Source organism: Primulina eburnea, chromosome 3 (genome assembly GCF_022965805.1).
Source record: "Primulina eburnea isolate SZY01 chromosome 3, ASM2296580v1, whole genome shotgun sequence".
NCBI classification, from domain to species: Eukaryota; Viridiplantae; Streptophyta; class Magnoliopsida; order Lamiales; family Gesneriaceae; genus Primulina; species Primulina eburnea.
Window position 1 is genome coordinate 13,551,926 of NC_133103.1, and position 21,490 is coordinate 13,573,415.

The 21,490-nt window shown below is 33.2% G+C and overlaps 2 protein-coding genes and 1 pseudogene across 2 annotated transcripts; 2 read left to right on the forward strand and 1 right to left on the reverse strand.

Moving 5' to 3' along the window:
* The first annotated feature begins 833 nt into the window (after positions 1 to 833).
* On the forward strand, positions 834 to 4,587 carry LOC140826650 (axial regulator YABBY 1-like). Its single transcript, XM_073189117.1, has 7 exons — positions 834 to 1,106; positions 1,514 to 1,666; positions 1,903 to 2,017; positions 2,844 to 2,892; positions 3,716 to 3,791; positions 4,167 to 4,241; positions 4,343 to 4,587. Exons 1-6 carry the CDS (start codon positions 993 to 995, stop codon positions 4,221 to 4,223), a joined length of 564 nt encoding a protein of 187 aa, XP_073045218.1. The 5' UTR covers positions 834 to 992; the 3' UTR covers positions 4,224 to 4,241; positions 4,343 to 4,587.
* Positions 4,588 to 10,650: 6,063 nt separating this feature from the next.
* LOC140826809 (protein RGF1 INDUCIBLE TRANSCRIPTION FACTOR 1-like) lies at positions 10,651 to 12,300 on the forward strand (annotated as a pseudogene).
* Positions 12,301 to 16,314: 4,014 nt separating this feature from the next.
* Positions 16,315 to 20,136, reverse strand: LOC140826651 (vesicle-associated protein 1-2-like). Its single transcript, XM_073189118.1, has 8 exons — positions 19,930 to 20,136; positions 19,644 to 19,714; positions 19,409 to 19,490; positions 19,104 to 19,219; positions 18,857 to 19,024; positions 18,723 to 18,764; positions 17,774 to 17,851; positions 16,315 to 16,608 (listed from the first exon to the last, which is right to left on the reverse strand). The coding sequence occupies exons 1-8, from the start codon at positions 19,979 to 19,981 to the stop codon at positions 16,498 to 16,500; spliced, it is 720 nt and encodes a 239-aa protein (XP_073045219.1). The 5' UTR covers positions 19,982 to 20,136; the 3' UTR covers positions 16,315 to 16,497.
* Between the last annotated feature and the right edge of the window lie 1,354 nt (positions 20,137 to 21,490).

The window sequence follows — 21,490 nt, forward strand, 5'->3', positions numbered from 1 at the left end:
TGAGAAACATTATGTAATTTTTGTTGCATCAATATAATAAGACGCCTCGTTAGTAGTGAATGTATCTTGCATTCCTCCGCGAAAACACGATGCACCATATATGGCGTAAACTCGCAATCGGAATCGTCGCGGAGTTTTGCATGATACGTGGGATGTAGAATATTAAGAGTTATTATAAGAATTCTGCAATCTATGTGTATGGGCTCACCACCTATTCATCTTTCATTGCTTGCTTTCTTGATTAGTTCAAGATTGCCTATCGTTTTGAGCGAATGATGTAAAATGTGAACTTCAAATGACTCCATTAATTATTAAGTTGATGATTTCAATTTTACCAAGATGGCAGAAGTACATATTCAAATCACATTATTGGAATTATTTGAAACTCATGTTAGCTCGTTGAGCCTGATAAACTTGTAATCAATTTTGAACAAGACACAAATCAGTGTTGTCAAGGTGAGCATCATTCATCAAGGTATTGCATCAGTAATCAAGGACAAATTCAATCAAAAGACTAAATTCATGATAACTCACAGGATAGATTGGATTTAATTCCCACACATTTATCAATCGGTTACATAACTAATATGTGATTGCGTATAGCTAGACTTGTTAGGGCCACACACATGCATACCCTTCACTCATTCACCTCAAGCTCTTTGACAACTCAAACCTACATTCCATATTATTATTAAAAAACAACAATAATAATGATGATTATTTATAAAATATTTGGCATCAAGTTGACAAATTTGGTACAATATATCGGGTTCGAGATCCAGATATAAATAATAAAGAGAAAATATATATTGAGAGGATCAGATCAAAGGCAGTTAATGTGTCAAGCCCCAAACCCTCAAATCATATCATATATACACACAAACCTTGAACTATCCAATCAATCAATCAAATCACCTCTGCGGATCATCAGAGAGCTAGCTTGGAAGCATACTACAGCACAAGAAAAGCAGGAATAATTAGGGAAAAAAACCATGTCCTCTTCATCTCCTTTCGCACCGGACCACCACCACCACCACCACCACCACCTCTCCCCCTCCGACCAGCTCTGCTACGTCCACTGCAACTATTGTGACACTGTACTCGCGGTATACACATATAATCAACCATCCATCATTGTGATCTTTTTAAGTTCTGTATACCCTTTTTTTTTCCTTGTCCTACATGAGCACGAATTCTCACAAACCCTTCAATCTCTTGACTTGTTTTCTTGGAATAAGTGTTTGGTTTTGATCCTTGTACTTGCTGCCTGTGTTCTTGAAAAATGGTTCCTTTTGTAGAATTTTGGGTTCGACCGGAAAATTATTTGTTGCTGCAAGTATCCCTTCGAGAACTAGACATTTTGTGCCAATCCCATGTTTAGATCCACCCTAGCTAGTTGCATTCTTGATTAGTTAATTTAAGGGAAATCTTAATCTCTTGCTTATTTCATGATAACGTGTTGTCAGAAAGATTTTATACATTTTTTTTCTTGAATTTGGTTGAATTAATTCAGGTGAGTGTTCCTTGCTCAAGCTTGTTCAAGACTGTTACTGTGCGTTGCGGGCATTGCACCAATCTTCTCTCAGTCAACATGCGTGGATTGCTCCTTCAAGCTTCCAATCAGCTTAATCTCGGCCATTCTTTCTTCTCCTCTCAGAATCTTCTGGTATAATAATTTATGGTTTGATATTTTCCTGTTTAGGGTTTCTAAATGTATGCGACAGAAAATTTGATATTTAAAATTTAAATCGTTTGATCTAAGCAAATATACCATGATTTTCGATTTTTCTTCCGATTTCATATTTAAGAAGTTGGAATGAGGAAAAGTCTCTTTCCTTTGTGTGCGCGTGTTTTTTTCTGTAACTCACTAATCAAGTATGAGTGCTTTACTACACTGATCAGGACGAGATTCGGAATTCGCCATCAAGCTTACTCATGAATCAGCCAAATCCAAACGAGTCACTGGTACCAGTTCGAGGACTCGAAGATCTTCCTAGACCTCCAGTAGCTAACAGACGTGAGATTTTGCAAATTTTCTGTTTCCTCAGCTAATCTTAACTGCATTCTTCATTTACCAAATAACCATATATATGTTCCATTTAAAAATTATTTAGTTTTCTTCTATTTACCCTTTTTAAAATCGAATATTTGAGGTTTTTTTCTTTAATGCATGTGGAAGAGTGATTATCCCAACTCGAGCTTCCTCCCTTTACGGCTTTGAATGTTTGGAATGGCTTCACTTACTCTTGAACAACCACCTTTTTCATGTACAGTAGTTTGTTAACCAAATAAGACCATCTTAGACCTTATAATAGCGACTGAATTTTATTTTATGCAGATATCATCACATTTATGCCAGTTTCCTTCATGATTTTCTCATTTTATCTCGTGCTAGCTACATATATTTCAAAAGTGATTAACTTTTGCCTCACTTCTACTGCAGTTAATACTATATTTTCTGCTATACTAATTCATTTTCACCGTGTATCGTCGTCGATTACCGTGTCTTCTAATTTCCCGATCTCATCTGGGTTTTTGTTATTTATTGTTCCTGACTCACCATTTTAGTTTTTGGCCAACTTTCTAGTTGATTTACGCATAAAAACTATAGAAACAGTTTCTCCCCCGGGAATCTTGATAAAGTAAGAATTGTATAGCCCCAAAAAAAAATACTTGAAATCAAAGTCATTATTAGATAATGATAAAAGTAGTGATGAAAGAAAAGAAAGTGACAGTGAAGAAAGTGAATGAATGCTGCAGAAAATTTAAATAAAGTCAGCCGACTGAACAACAACAGAGTCCACTTTTTTTTTTTGAGCCTTGTGTTTGTTTGTATTTCTCAGCTCCGGAGAAAAGACAGAGAGTCCCTTCTGCTTACAATCGCTTCATCAAGTAAGTATATTTACAAGAAATAGTTACGGTATATACATACAAACATATGGATTGGTATATATATGACCTCGAAATACATACTTCACAACTGAAAAATATTTAAATTATGTCACTTTCTCTTGTAAAATATAAACTTTATATATTTCAAAAAAGTTGTAACTCAATAATGAAGAAGATATAACGTTGCCCATTGGACAGTATCACATGCAGTTGTATCAAATAACTAAGGGAGAACAACAGTTTTTGTCATGTTATCAGTTAATTAACGATTTTGGTCCGCTAACTTGTACATTTTTTCGATTTTAATTATTTTTAATTGGAGTTAACATTACATCAGATAAACGGTAATATTTATTGTCACGTCAATATTTTTCTGTGTTAAATGACAAAAATTGAAAAATTAATACATGTTAATGTACTAACACTGGATTGTTGATAATAAAATAAAAAAAATGCATAAGTTATAAGTTATAGCACCAAAAATGTCATTTTCTCAGGTTTTATTTTTCAACGAGGAGACAACCCTTGCATTTCCATTGAAATTTTCTGTAAATTATTTACAAAAATGTGTATTTGCAAGACATATTTAATTTTAATTAATGTGGGGATATTGTGTAGGTGGCTATATATTTAGCCTTATCCTTCATCTACTTTTTGCAAAACCCTGTTTTCCCCTCTTTAATATTCAGGTGCATGTGTTTTTACATAGACGTGCGTTCTTTCTGCTTTTTGGCCTGCATTTATAAATTCATGTACATATGAATTAAAAATCATGAATCATATAATTAAGAATGAAAATGACATATGCTCATGAAATTTTCAGGGACGAGATCCAACGTATCAAAGCTGGAAACCCTGATATAAGTCACAGGGAAGCCTTCAGTGCTGCAGCAAAAAATGTAAGATCCAAGAAAATAATATTTAACAAAATTAATATTCACTCACACCTATCCTTCATGAGCTCGTGGACATAGAGGGACGTGCAACCATATTCGCGGCTTCGATATTCGACCGTTAAAGATATATAAGATTTTATGGAAAAAAATTTGAAGTTTTCGACTAAATGTTTGGTTTCTATGTTTTTGCATGTCATGAGTTGCGATAGTATGCGTACATTGAATAAAATTTTTGAATTTTCATGTATGTGTCAATGCGAGGTCTTAGCTAGAGTTTTCAATATAGAAACTACATATAAAGAAAATATTATATTTTTCGACGAAAAGTACATTCAATGTCCTAATTAATTGTTTGTTTCCATTTTTATTTTTCAATAGTGGGCTCATTTCCCACACATTCACTTCGGGATCATGCCTGATCAACCAGTGAATTAACCAAATGTATGCCAACAGGTACCTCAAAACCCTAATTTTTCACGATCTTTCGTCGCGAGCTAAGGTTTGTGTATCGAGTAAGATTTAATTTATTGGCTTTCCCTTTTCCGTATTTGTAGGAAGGAGATGATGTTCTAATGGAGGATGGATTTCTTGCTCATGCTAATGTTGGGCTTTCTCCCTATTAATAAGATAATTAGCGTTAATTATTAGTGTTTGTATGTGAATCTACGTTATCCTTAATCTGAGAATTTCTCAATTTGGGTTCTTAATTTGATGTTATGTTGTGTTCTAAACATATGTTTTCTTAAATAATTAATTAATATAGTTTCAAATTGGCTGAATTTGGGAAAGGATTTTGATGGGTGAATTTGCTAATGCTAATCACTTTATCTGTAAACCCATGTGATATATATATAAAGAGTGAGTCTCATGTGAGACCGTCTCACGGATCATAATCTGTGAGACGGGTCAACTCTACCCATATTCACAATAAAAAGTAATATTTTTTTATGGGTGACCCAAATAAGAGATCCGTCTCACAAATATGACCCGTGAGACCGTCTCTGTCACGCCTCGAAACTCGGGATGGACACCGGCGTCAGTTGACAATCACACAATTGAAAACAACAAGCCTCTCGTAACACAGTTTAAACCGAAACCAGTTTATATCATAATCTCAAATTAAATAACCATTGTCTTTACAATTGCCAAAATAAATAAGACGACAGAGTTTTAAATGCGGAAACGTAAACACTGAAATAAAATAACTTAAACGTAATCAATTTTCTCGCACGTTCACCATCCCCAAAACTGTTCGGATTCTTCCTCCTCAATCTGTTCTTCGGGCTTATCTGGGGAGGGTCGTAAGGGGGGTGAGTACTTGGGAATACTCAGCAAGTGGGGGAAAATCGAGCACAATAAAGACAACATGCATAATTTCGAAACATAAATCATGAGTTTCATACTGTACTTCATAAACATGCATAACATTGACACAGCACTGCGACTCATCTACTTTCTACGGTTTACTGACGTCAGTCCCTAATTTTTACTCCTCTAAGGGGGCGAGGCCGTATAGCGGTTATGTCCCCCACCGCGTAAGGGTACGTCGTGGTTGGGATTCCCTCCCATATACAGTCGACTCCTCACAGTGCTTTTGAAAAATCATATGACGATTACACGAAGAGTGTCGAAAGGAGATTGTACTCGACTATTTATTTTTCTTGTAAAAATCGAAAACATGTATGCATAAAATTCGAGATTTTTAAAGTTTAAAAATAGCCCACTTACAATAAATATTTGTGCGAAAAACGTAGGTGCTTGGCTTGAAAGGTGGATCGCTCCTTGCTTCTCCTTCGGACAGAACTTCGGCTAATTTCTAGGCTGATTTTCGTGCAGTATTTCGGCTAGGGAGGAGTGCTGGAATTTCGAACCTTTCAGCTCTGAATTTCGAAATTCTAAGTGTGAGAATGAGTGGGTATGGTGTGGTATTTATAGGCCAAGGGGTGGGAGCAAATTTTGGTATCTAAATCATACTAAAAGTCATGCAAAATCTCAACAATTGACCCTCATATTTCTTGCTGAAATTCGAAAATTCAGCTACCAAGTTAGGAGATTTCCACTCTAATCCAATGGTCTTGATTAATTCAGAATTTAGGTTACTAGATCCAGCGGTTGTGGTGCAAAGTTGAGGATTTCCTTCCTATTTTCTTGTGGCTTATTTTTGCGTGAATCCTATCTTTAAACACCACAATATTGACACCCAATATTTAGTGGATTTCGAAATTTGCCTAAGTTTATGCATTGATTCTTCTAGCCTTGCATAGTCTTCACCAAATCTTATAAATCCTCTTGCATATTTTCGAAATATACTTGCCTCTATATGAATATTGATGACTTGATAAAATATCCCACAATAATTTCCAAGGTGTACAACTTATTATATCATTTATCTTATACCAAAAATCAAGTCCTACCAATTTCCTTACAAATCATTAAATATATTATGTGAAAATTTTCGGTTCTCACAGTTTCATACAAGTTTTTGCCATATATAAATCATAGTATATATTAATTTGAAGCTGATTTAAAATAACTATGTTATTGTGCTTCTTAGTTCTTTCTTATTTATATTGTTTTGATTCATACTTGTTCTCTCTTTTCTTTTTCATATCATCATTTTCTGGATTAGACGAGCGAGTCGTTAATTATCTCGTAAAACAAATAATTCTCAAATTATTTATCTATCATCAATCAAATAATAAAATAAAAAACATATTACCCTTAATATAAAACCTTATTAATTATTAAATGTTAAAATTATAATTTATCATCTTATCCGTAATTCAATCAATCAAAATAAACATATTATTATACATCCATTATTATTCCACTTCCAACTCAAATATTTTAATAATCGCAATATTAATTATCCTATCAAATCCCATCAACCCATATAAATGCAACCTAAATATGTAAATTTTAATTCGGGTAATTTTATAATATGTGAAGTAAAATTTATATAACTTAATTTTTTATACTTTAAAACACAAATTTCTCCTAGAAAAACCAGTCATTAATTACTATGGATGTTTATTTTAATATTTAGTATGTTTTTAAAATGAATTAATAGTCAAAATTATGAGCACGTTCATATTATAAGCGTATATACCACGTGTTCCACAACTTGACGAGTGAATTGATGTTTAACTTGATTTTAAATTATTATAAAATGAATTAGGCAAAAATTTGTGTGAGATGATCTCACGGGTCGTATTTTGTGAGACGGATATCTTGTTTGGGTCATTCATGAAAAATATTACTTTTTATGCTAAGAGTATTACTTTTTATTGTGAATATCGGTAGGGTTGAGTCGTCTCACCGGTAAAGATTCGTAAGACCTTCTCAAAAGATACCAACTCGTGAATTAATAGCCAAAAGACATTCCATTATTAATTAACTACGTATCTTGCATTTAGTGAAGTAATCCCATAACAAGTTGTCTAATATCTAACATTTCAGAGGAACCAAGTTTGTCGAATCAAGTGGGACACGAATTCTTCATTATCGTGTCGCTAAATTGGGCCCTAGCCCTTATTATATAGTTCGACCCAAATGTATATGGACTGCATCATGGGTTTATCTATTTATCTAAGGCCCAAAATGAATGCTAAACTGGAAACAGCTTAAAGATGTCCGGTTGATTGTTTTCGTTTTTTGTTTGTACAATTATATTGAACTTTATGTGGTACTTATTTACTTTCTCAAATATCACACCAAAGATATCCTTCGAATAAAAATATATGTGAGAATAAATAATAAAAAAATAGATATATTGTGAGATAGTCTCACCCTGATTTATACTTAAGGTGAAAATTAATATTTTTTTATGGATCGAGTTATGTTGGAGACATGTGATTTTTGAAACCAGTCTCAAAATTAGATTTTCAATGTTATTGTTTCTACAGTTCAATATTAATTAGTTTATTTATAACAATCGTTACGCTGGGTATGATCACACAAAATTCCTTGGTGGCACTCCAAGGACCCTGCAAAATGTTTGTGAAACATCTGGTTGAATGTCGTATTGGTTGTCTCATCACACAATATTCGATTAAATATTTCGACAATGTAATCGTGAACAACTTGTTGAACGTATAAAAACGAACGTGGCAAAATGTGCACGATAACATAGTCAAATCATTTAATGTTGCTGTGTGTATGAGAAGAGAATAGATAAGATGTTCCAAATATGTTCGTTTGAACATCTTGCCACACCCAGTAGACATTATCCAACACACACACACACACACACACATATATATATATATATATATATATATATATATATATATATATATATATATATATATATATACGGATGGCGAGATGAGTGGTTAGGGTATGAGAAAGCTACTGAATGCATACAATGTGTTGTACCACCATATCTGGACAAACTCCCAATTTGACTCCTAAATTTTTATGTTAAATATAAGAAAAAGGTACTACACAAATTCTGTTGCCTTATTCGTGAATCGATTGTATTTTCTTGCCTTTTCTGTACAAAGCTAAAATTTATATTCTTTTTATCACAACAAGACAAAAGCCCATTGCTGGTCTGCGCGACTCGTTAGTTTTGCTCTGCTAGCTAAGGCTGTGTCCGGGAAAAAAACAAGTCTAACCATCGACATATTTAGGATTTGGGAGTCGCATTAAAAAACAAACAAAATATTAAAATATGATAAAGACAAAAATTCTATCGATCAAAATAAATGTTGTTTTAATTAATATTGGATTCCAGAAATACGTATATAAAAGAATTTTGTTTCTATTTATCTGGACTGACAATTTTTCTTTTCTGGAAACCAAACAAAAATGTATAACAATCCTCGGGTGTTGGACCCAAAAAGATTTGGGATCAACATTGAACTTTATGTGGGGATTTTGACTTCGTTTCATTACCATTTTCGTGTCTCGTACACAAAATGACCATTAATGTACAATGTTAAACAAAAAGGAAATCAAAATAAAATAAATCAAGTTGCTCTTCTGTAGTTTTTTTTTGTACCAACCATTTAGAACAATAACTGTTTTGCAAGTTTAAATGTTAAATTTTTTGTTTTATTAATTTTGAGAAATTTCATTCTTCCAAAAGAGAGAGAAATAGATTTGAAATTCACTTCAAATTAATTATAGATCAAATAGATATATTTTGTATACGATCTATAAATCCATTTATAGATATATTTTGTATACAAATAATGTATTTGAAATTCACTTCAAATTAATTATTCTAAACGATCAAATAGATTTGAAATTCAACAAATGGATTCCAATTCAAATGCAGTCATACATAATTCATCTAGGAAAAAAAATTAAAAATAAATTTTATGTTTTAAAATAAAAACGTTTTGTTTTATTGTGTTTAGTAGATAGAAACTTTTGACACTGTTTAAAACATATGATAATGTTTTTTACTCAGTCAAATCTCTTTATATATTCTGATGTAAAGTTTACTAAAATATTTTATTTTAGTTAATTACTTATTATTCAATTTCTAATGTAAGATGACAAAAATATAAATCATCACCAAGCTATTAGTGAATGTTTTAAGTGACTTTAATCATAAAAAACCATTCTTTCCCATTTATATTTTTAATTAATCAAAACCAATTGTTTACCTCAAATAAATTTTTTTTTCTTGGATGAATAGCATTTATTACACTCCATGGATAATTATACCTTTTGGTAACGTTTGGTTGGGGTGATTGGGTAGGATAGATAATTTTATCCTACTCTATCCGACGTTTGGTTGGGGTGATTATTTAACCAAGTCAATCCCTCCTATGAATGATTAGGTTATATTAGGTAGGTTAAAATAATACCTCCTCACCCCCTATGATTATTTATCCCACTCTTAATACCTCCTATTTTTTCAATTTTACCCTTCTCCTAAATTCAAACTCACCACCACTTCCCGCATAAAATCAAACTTACCACCACTTCCCGCCACCGACTGCCGCCTCCACAACCGCCGCCGGCCGACCACCGGTCGACCGCCGACAGACCGCCAAACGCGGCCGAGCAAGACAGCTGTTTAGCGACGGTTTGTAAAAAACCGTCGCAAATAGCGACGGTTTTTTTCAAACGGTCGCTAAATGTCAAATTTTTTAGTAACTAAAATAATTCAAAACCAGATCGGCGACGGTTTCTCAAAAACCGTCGCTAATAGCGACGGTTTTTAAAATCCGTCGCTAATTTAGGGGAAGGGCAATTTCGTCTTTTCATCCAAAAATTCAAAATTATCCTACACTTAAAAATCTTACCAAACATAATATTATTTTACACCATATATTACAATCCTACCAAAATCATTTTCTTTATCATTTACGTACTAATCATTAGTTTATCCTATCCTTCCAACCAAACGCAGCCTTTGTGTTTTTTTTATAATTGGATTTCGAACTTTTGATCATTTTTCAAATTAATTTCAGATTTTGACATGAAACTCTCAATATCTTTTCTCAAAGTTCAGATTTTGGCATCAGACGAATATAAGTAATTGACATGGATAATTATATTTCTTTATCCAAAATAATGCTGAAGAAAAATGTAAATAAAAAAAGACAAAATACAGTACAAAAAAATTACTAGAAATACACAAAACAGCACTAGAAAGAACACACGCCACAACCTGCAGCCATTCCTCAAATAATAATAAAAACTTTAAATGAAGCCAATTCCTCCGCTCCTGTTCCTCCATCGGTAACACCAACACCCACTACCATTTCTTTGCAGGCGCCGTTCTATTTTCTTACTTCCCAATCTCTATATACTATTCCTGGTGGGGTGGGGTGGGTGGGTGGGGTGTTCTGCATTTATACCATTAGATACTGCTGAGATTTCAAATCAAAACTTATTAAACATGGTGGGGTCTCTCTCTTCTCGATCTCCCTCTCTTTTGTTTCTTTATTCATTTGTTTGTTTTTCAATGCATTTCATATCAACTTCAGTTGCAGCGTCCGGAGAATCATGGGTTTATATCTGTGTATATATATATATAACTGGTTCGTGAATTTTGATTCTTGCAGCTGGATACTTCGGAAGTTCCTCGGTGGCTTTTGACCCTTTTGACGGAGAGATTCTTCAATGCCTGCCTAATTCACGAGGAAGCGAAGAGGAACGAAAAGAACGTGTTTTGTTTGGATTGCTGTGATGGGATTTGCCCTCACTGTTTGATTCATCATCGCTCTCACAGACTGTTACAGGTCTGTCTGTTTTTTCACTGCAATTGTTGTGATCTTGTACGTTGAACCTTGTTTTCTTAGACATATGAATTCATACGATGTAATATGATTCATATTTTTCCTATGATTTTGTTGAAGTTTTTGATCATGGAACCCTATTTTTCGTTGTTGACGGTGATTGCCTGCTACAACTATCGTATGAAATCTTCGTCGTCTTTTGAGTTTTGGTAGTCTTTTGCAATATTTCTAATTTTGATTACCTTATAAATAAGTTATAAATTGAATGTGTTTGAATCACTTCAGATTAGAAGGTATGTGTATCATGATGTTATAAGGCTAGCGGATGCAGATAAACTCATGGACTGTGGAAAAGTTCAGGTAATTGGGGTCATCAAAAGGAGCTTCAAATTAATACCTATAACGCTGTGTAACGAAAATGGAAATATTTTGTCCAATTTCCTTTTTTCCAAACTGAAATTCTTCATATTTTATTATGCAATTTCACGATAACGATCAATTTCTTGAAAAGGGATTGGTTTAACTCTCTCTTTTCACTGCAGTCTTACACAACCAACAGTGCAAAAGTGGTGTTTTTAAATCACAGGCCACAGACAAGACCATGCAGGGTTTCGGGCAGCCTCTGCATCACCTGTGACAGAAATCTGCAAGAATCATATCTCTTCTGTTCCGTCTCTTGCAAGGTTTTTCTTCCTTTTGTTTTAGTTGTTTTTCTGGAGAATTTATCGGTAAGAATTGCTCAGAATTTTCAAAACTTTTATTGAAATCTCGACCCGTTTGCTTACTTTTTCCTCTTTTTTGTTTTCTTTGTTTCTTCCATTCATCCGGGTGGTTGATATTTCGCTTTGATTCAGCTGAAACATATGCTCGAATCTGGTTGCAAGCTTTCCATGTATCTCCGCAAATGTGAGTTTCTGGCGTTACCTGAAATGGGTATAGACGACGGTGGAATGATACCTGAATCAGTCCTCGAACCGGACGGCTCGGTGAAGACGGATTCCGGTTCCAGTAGCGACTGCGATGTGGGGACCGTGGGCTGCCTGAATCTTTCCAGCAGCGCCACTACAGAAATCGTGAGGAAGAAACGGAGCAACCCCTCCGGAATCCGGTCCGGTCTCTAGACCGGGTTGCGGTCCGGTTTCGGGGATGTCGGATGCCATGATAAACCGTAGGAAGGGTACCCCTCACAGGTCTCCACTCTATTAGTGGGGGTGTATCGAAAACTTTTGATGTCTGGCCCTCTCTTGTCCTTTTGTGGGCCTATCTGTGATCCAATTAATGCAAAATGAGTGGATAGGGACAAATGGAGACGTACCACCCTTTTCTCAAATTGCCATTTCACCCTCGTTAAAAATGATTTCATAGGAGATTTTGATTTTTTCTATTGATCCAAACGGCTCAACCATCGTTATTGTTTCGTTCTTCTTCCACTAAAAAATTAAAAATCATGCAGATTATAATATTAGGTACATCGATAAGAAGTTTTTTAAAGAGTGAGTCTTTTTACGGATCATAATCTATGAGATGAGTCAACCTTATCCGTATTCACAATAAAAAGTAATACTCTTAGCATAAAAAGTAATATTTTTTTATTGGTGACCCAAATAAGAGATCCGTCTCACAAATACGAACCGTGAGACCGTCTCACACAAGTTTTTGCTTTTTTTAAAAACATAAAAGTATAGAAATAAGAAAGTTTCGGTAATATTCATTTTGTTACGCAGGCTATTATTAATTAACGAATATATATGTGAATTATTGTAAATAATGTAATTTGTACATTGCCATTGAATTTATCTGTAGTAACGAAAGAAATAATAAAAAAAGTTTAATTATTCGAAGGATTTAGTGTGTAGGTATATATTGTTTGCCACGTGTCGATTTGCGGTATCATGGTTGTTTGTGGACAGGCATTCCGCTGTGGAACGGGCAGCAATGGCGGGTGTACGTTGCGGCAGCGTACGATACATACTTGGTATTGCCTAGAGGATCACCAAATCAATGGCGGGTCTACGTTGTCGGCAGAGTACGATACACATATTGTAGGGTAGAATTCGACGTTTCTTTCTATTTGTTTTCTAGAATAAGTAAATCTCGAGTTTATATTCAAGTCACGTTAAGAGTATAGATAATTACATTATATATATTTGTAATTTTGAATAATATCATATTTGTATTTTTTAAAAATTATTTACCATATTATCTCGAATATTACTTATATAATCAAAAATAATAATAAACTTAATTTACTAATGGGTTCCAATCCAAAACACGTTCAAAATTTCAGTACCCAACGCTTTGTATTTACGAACTCTCGAAGTAAATTGTTCGGCGAATTTAAGTTTTGTAATCTTAATTAAAACTTTGAGTCCCAGTTTTTATGACTATTAAATTAAAATATTGGAGCTATTTGTTTAAAATTATGATCATAATAACTAATAGACTTGGGAAGACGTGAACTGCTTATAATTGGACCACTCGTTATGTTCATATAATTAGGACAATTGTAAATTTTATGTTCCATATATTAGTTTTTTTGACGTGAGTGAGTGTGTTAGTTGTGTCATATCGATTGAACAAAATCCACGAACCTTGTATATATATCTTTAAACAATCATAATTCTCTTGAATTAACTTTCGAAATAAAATTAGATCTCAATTTAAATTTTAACATAAATAGATATAAAATCACTAATTGACTAAAATTAACCAACGACCGAGACTATTTACTAGCGAGCACTAAATGTCAAAATTCGGTATGACCATTACGCCCTTCCGACGAACTAATCCATGATATTCAACCGGAGGAATTTAGCACAAAGCCCTTTTGTATAAGGGGGAATCCGCGGCGCCGTTCGTAACAGAAAGGGCTTACAAATATCCATGGGTCCTTTAAGCATTTTAATGTTTGATGGACACGTGTACACTAATATATCTCGTAAATTTTTAATTTTTTGGATATTGTTGTTAACAGATTCAACATTCGTTATGTATAATTATTTGGATAATAAAATAAAATATGTATTTTTTTAAAAAAAATTATAGTAAATAGTGAGTGCAATGATATATGAGATAATGTGCATGAGAATTGGTGACTTAAAAACAAAAAAAAAAAACGGACAAGTTGCTTTAGCATCAAGCGAAGGTTTTTTAAAAAGAGTGAATCTGATGTGAGATTGTCTCACGGATCATAATCTTTAAGACGAGTCAACCCTACTCATATTCACAATAAAAAGTAGGGTAATGCTATGTGTACATAATGGGTTACATAGAGGCTTACATGTAATTATTAATTAATTATTAAATTACAATTAAACCCTCATCCTAAATTGATAGACTACACATTACATTCATTATTTCTTCTCCTATCAATAATATTAAATTGTTTTTTTTAATGTAAGTCCTGAGATTTATCATACAATTTTTTTAAAAAAAATATATATTTTGATAAATATTATATTTTTCAATATTTAATAAATCATATAAAAAATTAATAGTAATGATTTTTAAAATTAAAAAAATTAATGATTGTAACTACAATAATAAATTATTATATTGTCAAAATTAGAATTAGACAAACGAAACAATCTACAATCTCTTTTACGAATCTAAATCTAAAACAAACGAAACAACAAATTGGAAGAAAAAAACTAACCTTAATTTACAGTAATAAAGATGTAAAACAAAGAGAATAGATGGTCGTCTCGATAAGCAATAGAATATTTCTATGATCTCGATTTTTTCTTCGTCTTTACCGCATATGGATTTGGAAGCGAGGGTTGGGAGAGGAGAAGAAAGATACGGTCAATCGATTTGGAGTGAGGGTTGAGATAGGAGAAGAAATAATTAATAAAATAAGTAGTCTATCAATTTAGGGTGAGGGTTTTATTTGTAATTTAATAATTAATTAATAATTACATGTAAGCCTCTATGTAACTCATTATGTACACATAGCATTTTCCTAAAAAGTAATACTCTTAGCATAAAAAGTAATATTTTTTCATGGGTGACCCAAATAAGAGATTCAGTCTCACAAACCGTCTCACACAAGTTTTTGCCTTTTAAAAAATCATAAATCTATTGCGAAACAATAATCTTTTAAAATATTGCACTTTTAAAAATCACATAAAACTCTGGAAAAGGAGACAAATGTTGGAGATTTTAAACTGGTGAGCTCTAAAATATAGATGATTTATATACAAGATGTGACTATCACCTCCCTCATTGATGAACACGAAAATCGACATAGTTGATAGAGATCATAGCTAAACTATATCCCACAGGATTCACAATTATACAGCTTGAAAAACATGCGTGGATTGATATTTAAACAATCGGTGCACAGATGATATTTAGGTCCCACCAACTTGAGATCAGGAACTCGATGTTCATGTTACATTCTAGCACGACAGAAGTTAATACAAGTTCATCTGAAAAACAAACTCCCTTATTGAAAGCTTAAGCCAAAACCTTTGTTTTGAGGATGATAAACCAAATACAGATAAGTCCATCTAAGAATTTGGACGGCGGCGAGACTTAATGTGAGAGCAGCGGGAACAGAGAGAGGCGACATAAAGAGGAGTTAAATTGCTCGCATCGAATTCCAGTCCGTGGAGCCATCGATATTGAGAGAATTCTGGCTCTGAGGGAGTAGGTAGTTGACGTGTCTCAACATAACATGATGAGGACGATTGTGGAAGTGCACGGTCTACGCAGCCGACTTTCGCCGCCGTGTGTTTAAGCAAGCGCGGTAGCTCTTCGGGTGATGTGATCGTCGCGGTATGCTAGTCCGATGGGGGGATAAAAACAATGATGAGCTTGATTAAAATGCAAAATGGTGTCGTTTTGCAGAAATATTTTTTTAGTGGTAATTTTAGTATCAAATTTAATATGTTATATTTTGATATATATTAGAATTTTAATATATTAAAATTACTTTTTGATATAATTGTTAGAGAGAGAGAGATATATCATATTTTAAGAATAAAAAAAATTTATACTCATATATACAAATCTTTTAATAATCCTTAACATATATGAAAAAATAATTGTTTATATTTCTTCCTTCTGTTTATATGTCTCCTAGTACTTTGTATCCATTTGTGCACGTGATCATAAGACTGACATTTTCTAATCATTAGTAGAGCTAACGAATATAGGCAATTTTAAATCGGCAAAAATGTCCCAGACAAGTAAATAAAAAGAAGAAACAAAAGCAAATGGAAGGTATGCCAAGATGTAGAATAATCTCACTCTCTTAAATTACAGGGGAAAAAAACCAAGTTGGAGCGCAATTAGTCACATAATGAATGCATTCCTAGCAATTACCCAAAAAATATAAATAAAACCCAATTTAGGTATAATTTTTACAGTCGCACTAGACTACAACAGCAAAACAGAATACAAAGGCTCCTTAGTAACAATTTTGTCTTCAATGTTCTGAACTTGTGAACAAGCAAACAAGTGAAAATAATCTAAACGAGACAAACAGGGCGGAGTGCCATTACTCAAGTTTTCTTCAAAAGATACCCCAAGAGGATGCCAATCAAACCAACTATGGCAACATACATCAAAGGAATACCACCATGGGATCGTTTACCTTGACGTCTCAACAGCTCCTGTGTAAAAAACAATATGATAATGAATTCATAATGAATGAGTTGAAGTATGGGTAAATTTCATTGTTCCAAGCATGTGGTTTAAACGGGGAGACGTCATAATAAGATTTTGCAGTATATGGGAATACGCCTGAAGCCCATTTGGTGGTTGTTGCCTCTAGAACTTCTAGTTTAATTAAATCAACCATTAAAAACTGCCTGCCAACATCCCCAACCAACCAACACACACACAAAAGTGCCTAGAAGGATACGGAAAGGATGAGAAAAGTTGTAAACCTCCTTGATAGTTTATGTACACCACAGAGTGGAACGTCATAACACTACCAACTATAGCACATCCAGGAGGAAATCTTAGAGTTACTACTACAAATAATGCAGCAAATCACATCAATAAAATTTATTTACTAAGAAATCTGAGTTGTGAAACCAAAAGTTCAATAAGCCTTGAATCACATCTAGAGCTGTGCCAAAGTACATCATCATTACTGGCTGTACTTTGAGTTATTATACAGATGAAAATGTGAAAACAATAATCCATTAGTGTTGAATGTTCAATCATCATGACTCCATAGGGACAGATTTTCATATTCTTATCCTACCACTTCAATTGAAGGAGACATATAATAGAATAGAAGGCCATAATGCTAGAGTTTTGCATTGAGCTGTATCTTGTGCAGCATTTCACTATTTAAGCTTTGGCTGGAGGGGACATAGTGCGTCACTTTATTTAATGAGAACAGTCATTCAAGAGTATTGATGGATACACACTTGGCAAAAAGCTTGATAAAAGATAAGTGCTTGATTGATGTTCAGCTTTTGACAGCAAGTGCTCGGTGTCACAGGAGATCCAAACAGATTAGTACTTTTCCAATGATGAGGGAGATATGAAACCTAGTTTACCTTGTAAAAGAATGTTGTCATACCCGAATGAATAAAAACATGTAGGACCCTTGAAAGGACATTAAATTATATTGTGCTTTATGAGTGGTAGTTTTCAGTTGCACAAGATGTAGTCCACACACGGAAAAATAAATACAAGCTGATTTTCCTTTCATCGCTTGGTTTTAGATGAGACCATGAGATTAATTTAAAGTAAATGGCTACTCTAAGCAGAAGCGACTAAGTGAGGTGCCCAGTAATCACAAAGAGGATAGTAAAGGCTTACTAATTCTTGCTGAAGCTTGTTATTTTGCAAAATAGCTGAACTTTTCTCCTCCGTCAGTTTATTTATCAGGGACTTTACCTGCAGCCGAAGCAAAAAACTAATCACCAACAACAGGCATTATGTTTTTACAATATCACAATGATCTGTCAATTGTCACACTGAGCTGGCTGCTCCAGAACAAGGAAAGTGAAATGAATGAACCGCACTGCTTCAAGGCTCATAAAGATTGATTCAAACCAGCGAATGAGCATAAAGACATTATTCTCCCATCTCAAGTTTCTATGCTTGACCTCTTATATCTGTTTACTGAATGATGATATTGAAGTGGGCACTGGATATAGTTTAAAGAATGGCCAATCTATAATCATGTTAAACCATACATTGGTCCTTCTATAAAAAATGGCCCCATTTGTCAATCCATCAACAGTTAAGTATCTTGCAACAAATCTAACCGCCTTTGAATACCAATCATTCACAACTAAGGACGACCTCAGATATAAAAGCATTTTGCTTAAAAACTGATTTTATTAAGCAGAACATTTTTCATGTGGTTTATTTTTAAATTTCATGTTTGAATAAAATTGGGAAAAAATATATTTTTTTTAAAAAGAAGCCGTTGCACAAACTCCAAAAGCCATATTTTCTAGCTTTTTAAAGAATTTTTTTTAAGAGTAAAAGTTCGACCAAACTTTTCTAAAATAAAAAAATTGATTTTCACAGAAAACATTCTCGATCCTATCGGACTTTAAACCCAGCATAAGAAGCAAAACCTCAAAAAATGTATTAAAATGTCAAATTCGGACAACTAAATACCAGTTTAAAAAATGGGCGGGCCAAATTCATTGAAAACACTTGAACAAATGTAATAATCTTGTCTACATGCAAAACCACTCCAACTATTCGAAAAGTGTATGGAAAACTGAAAAACAGAAAGTTATTGGGTATAAACCTCAGACGCGCCGTCCTGAGACTGAACAAACGCTTTTGACCCCTGCAAGATATTAATAAATGTCTGTCAATACCTTAACAAAATTTCTAGTGATCGAAAGTGCATAACATGCTGCATAGGAATCAAGGACTCACAGCATTGAATTCCGGAGTCTGGTTTATAGTCACATTATCTGATACTGATGCCCTAGGTGAGGAGCCTTCCTCTGATCCCTCTCGAACTGGTGAAGGTGGCTGTGGTGGTGGAACATAGGAAACCCTCAACTTGCATTCATCAACCTGATTCCCTGATTCTTTGTTGAACTATCATGCACACAAATAAAAACATTATCAAATGTCCACAACTTTAAGCATGTGGAAAGCAAACTTGACAAAATGTTACCATTTCAGGAGTAATATCCTTTGCTGTGACTCCAGGGTTCACCACTACACTTTGGAGGAGAAATTTGTCCCTGCACTGGAGATCCGGGGGAGCCTCCTTCTGGACTTGCATAGTAACTGAATGGCAAAACAATAATCGATGTAATACTCTAACAATCATTAATTTCTCACGCTCTCACTGAATTAAAATAATGCCTCTTATTTTCAATTTCCCGGCATCCAATTTAGTAAATTAGTAAAAACTTAAAATAAAAGGATTCCACGTGCACAAAGTTGAATTGAAATATACAAGTGAGCGAGGGAGACCTATAACATCACAAGAAGAATGTGGCACCACCGTTCCAGTATTCGGCCTCACGCAATACTTCTTTGGATTTGTGGTCTTAACCTGAATATCCAGATAAATAACAGAACAAAACATGAAAGATAAAAAAATCATAGATTTCCTCCACCGGAGACAAAATATCTCCACTACATTTCAATTTCCTATAACAGCGGATTACGAACACATTATACCCAATTGAACAAACAAATATTATACCTTGAAGGCAACATGATTATCGGATTTGTTCGATAACTGCAAGGAACATGAGATCTGCTTCTTCAATTCGACTGTCACGAACCACAAAAGTTAAAAATACAAATATTAACCAACGACATCGAGATTGGCAAAAACGGGGAAAAAATCTAACGCGCAGATCTAAAACAACATAATCAAATCAACCTACTTTCCACTGACCCCAAAAGAAAACATTCCCCTAGAATTTACAAGAAAAACAAAAAACAGAAACACACTGAACGATAGATAATCGTCAATTACAACTTACAAGGGAATTGAAGTTCGAGTGGTTCGATTTGGAGGAGCTCGCCGTTACTCATTTCTCAGTGGAGAAGTGATCTATCAGCCCGATTATTGAGGCGATTCACAGAGCCGGAACGGCGGTTGCCGCGGCGGAGATTGGATTAAGGAAGGTATCGCCACCGGAGACGACAGAATGAAGAAGAGAGATCTGAGTCCGATTGATATAAAAAAAAAAGAAGGCAAAATTCCAACGTACACATAATTAAATTGGCAAAATTATAGATTTTATTTATTTGTAATTTACTTCAAATAATTACGTAATTAATAATTTACTATTTTAGTTCATAATAATTTAGAAAAAAAATACATTTGTCGTAAAAAAATTATACTTAATAAAATCCATATAATTTAGAATAATTGAATTTTTTTTATTAATGTCTTTTGACCACAGTCATTATTCAACAAATTAATTATATCACATTTTCCACCCATTTTTAAATTTCATACGTTTTTATGTTAAACCATTAACTTGAGTATCTTCAATCTTCATTATCTCATAAAATTGAAATTTATTCTAAAAATATTTTTAAAACAACGAATTTGTGTTACAAAATGTTATAGATTTTTTTAGATGTATAATATAAATCATTAAATAATGAATAGGTGTGGATAATTAAAAAAATATGGAACAAATTGACAATATATCTTATTAACGGCAAAAATTATTTTGAATAAGACCAACCCACTTTATTTTTCATTTATTATGATTTTGATGCACAACTTTTAATGGCTTTAATGATTGAGTAAGTCTTTTGTGAAACGATCACACAAATCTTTATATGTAATACGGTTCAACTTATCGATATTCACAATAAAAAGTAATGTTTTTATATTTAAAAAGTAATATTTTTTCATGAATGACCCAAATAAGATATTTGTCACACAAAATACGATCCGTGAGACCTGTTTTACACAAGTTTTTTTTAATGATTCATGATATGTGATTGATAAATTGAAAGATATGGTTAATAAAATTATCTTTCAACTAAATTATTGTGAAACTCAAGCCAAAAAAGATATGAATAACAATATATAATTTTATCCTTCGCGTCGGTTTCTAATTTAATTGTATAAATTTATAGTGTATACTGTTGAAATCTTCTTCAAATAAAAAAAAATCTTTAAATTAATTATGGGACATATGTTTATTCAAAAATAAAAATAAAAATAAAATTTTTTATGGGACGTTATGATAGTATGAGCTCATGACCAGCTAATTTCACATCGACAAAGGACGGGCAGTAAATTAAAATCCACTCTGTCTTATTAAATGCTATTAGTTTAATAAGGTGTGAATTTTTGAAAATTTAATAATTTTTTAAAAACATTTACGAACGTAAAATTGAAAAAAAAAATTGTCGACTCCACAGTGATGGAAAAAGGTTTTTTTCAATGATAAAGTAATATATTCTCATAACATTTAATTATATTTAAAAACCGACAGCTCGTGCGCTACTTTTGGATTTTTGACGAGTTTTTTTTATTTTTTACTATGTGAATTTATATTTGCATGAAAAAATTAATTT

Coding starts and splice junctions, on each gene's coding strand:
- LOC140826650 (XM_073189117.1), top strand. CDS start 993: ATGTCCTCTTCATCTCCTTTCGCACCGGACCACCACCACCACCACCAC. Junction 1,107..1,513: donor ATTGTGACACTGTACTCGCG/GTATACACATAT, acceptor GAATTAATTCAG/GTGAGTGTTCCTTGCTCAAG. Junction 1,667..1,902: donor TCTCCTCTCAGAATCTTCTG/GTATAATAATTT, acceptor TACACTGATCAG/GACGAGATTCGGAATTCGCC.
- LOC140826651 (XM_073189118.1), bottom strand. CDS start 19,981: ATGAGTAACGGCGAGCTCCTCCAAATCGAACCACTCGAACTTCAATTC. Junction 19,025..19,103: donor AGGATATTACTCCTGAAATG/GTAACATTTTGT, acceptor TGTGCATGATAG/TTCAACAAAGAATCAGGGAA. Junction 17,852..18,722: donor CTCAGGACGGCGCGTCTGAG/GTTTATACCCAA, acceptor CTTCGGCTGCAG/GTAAAGTCCCTGATAAATAA.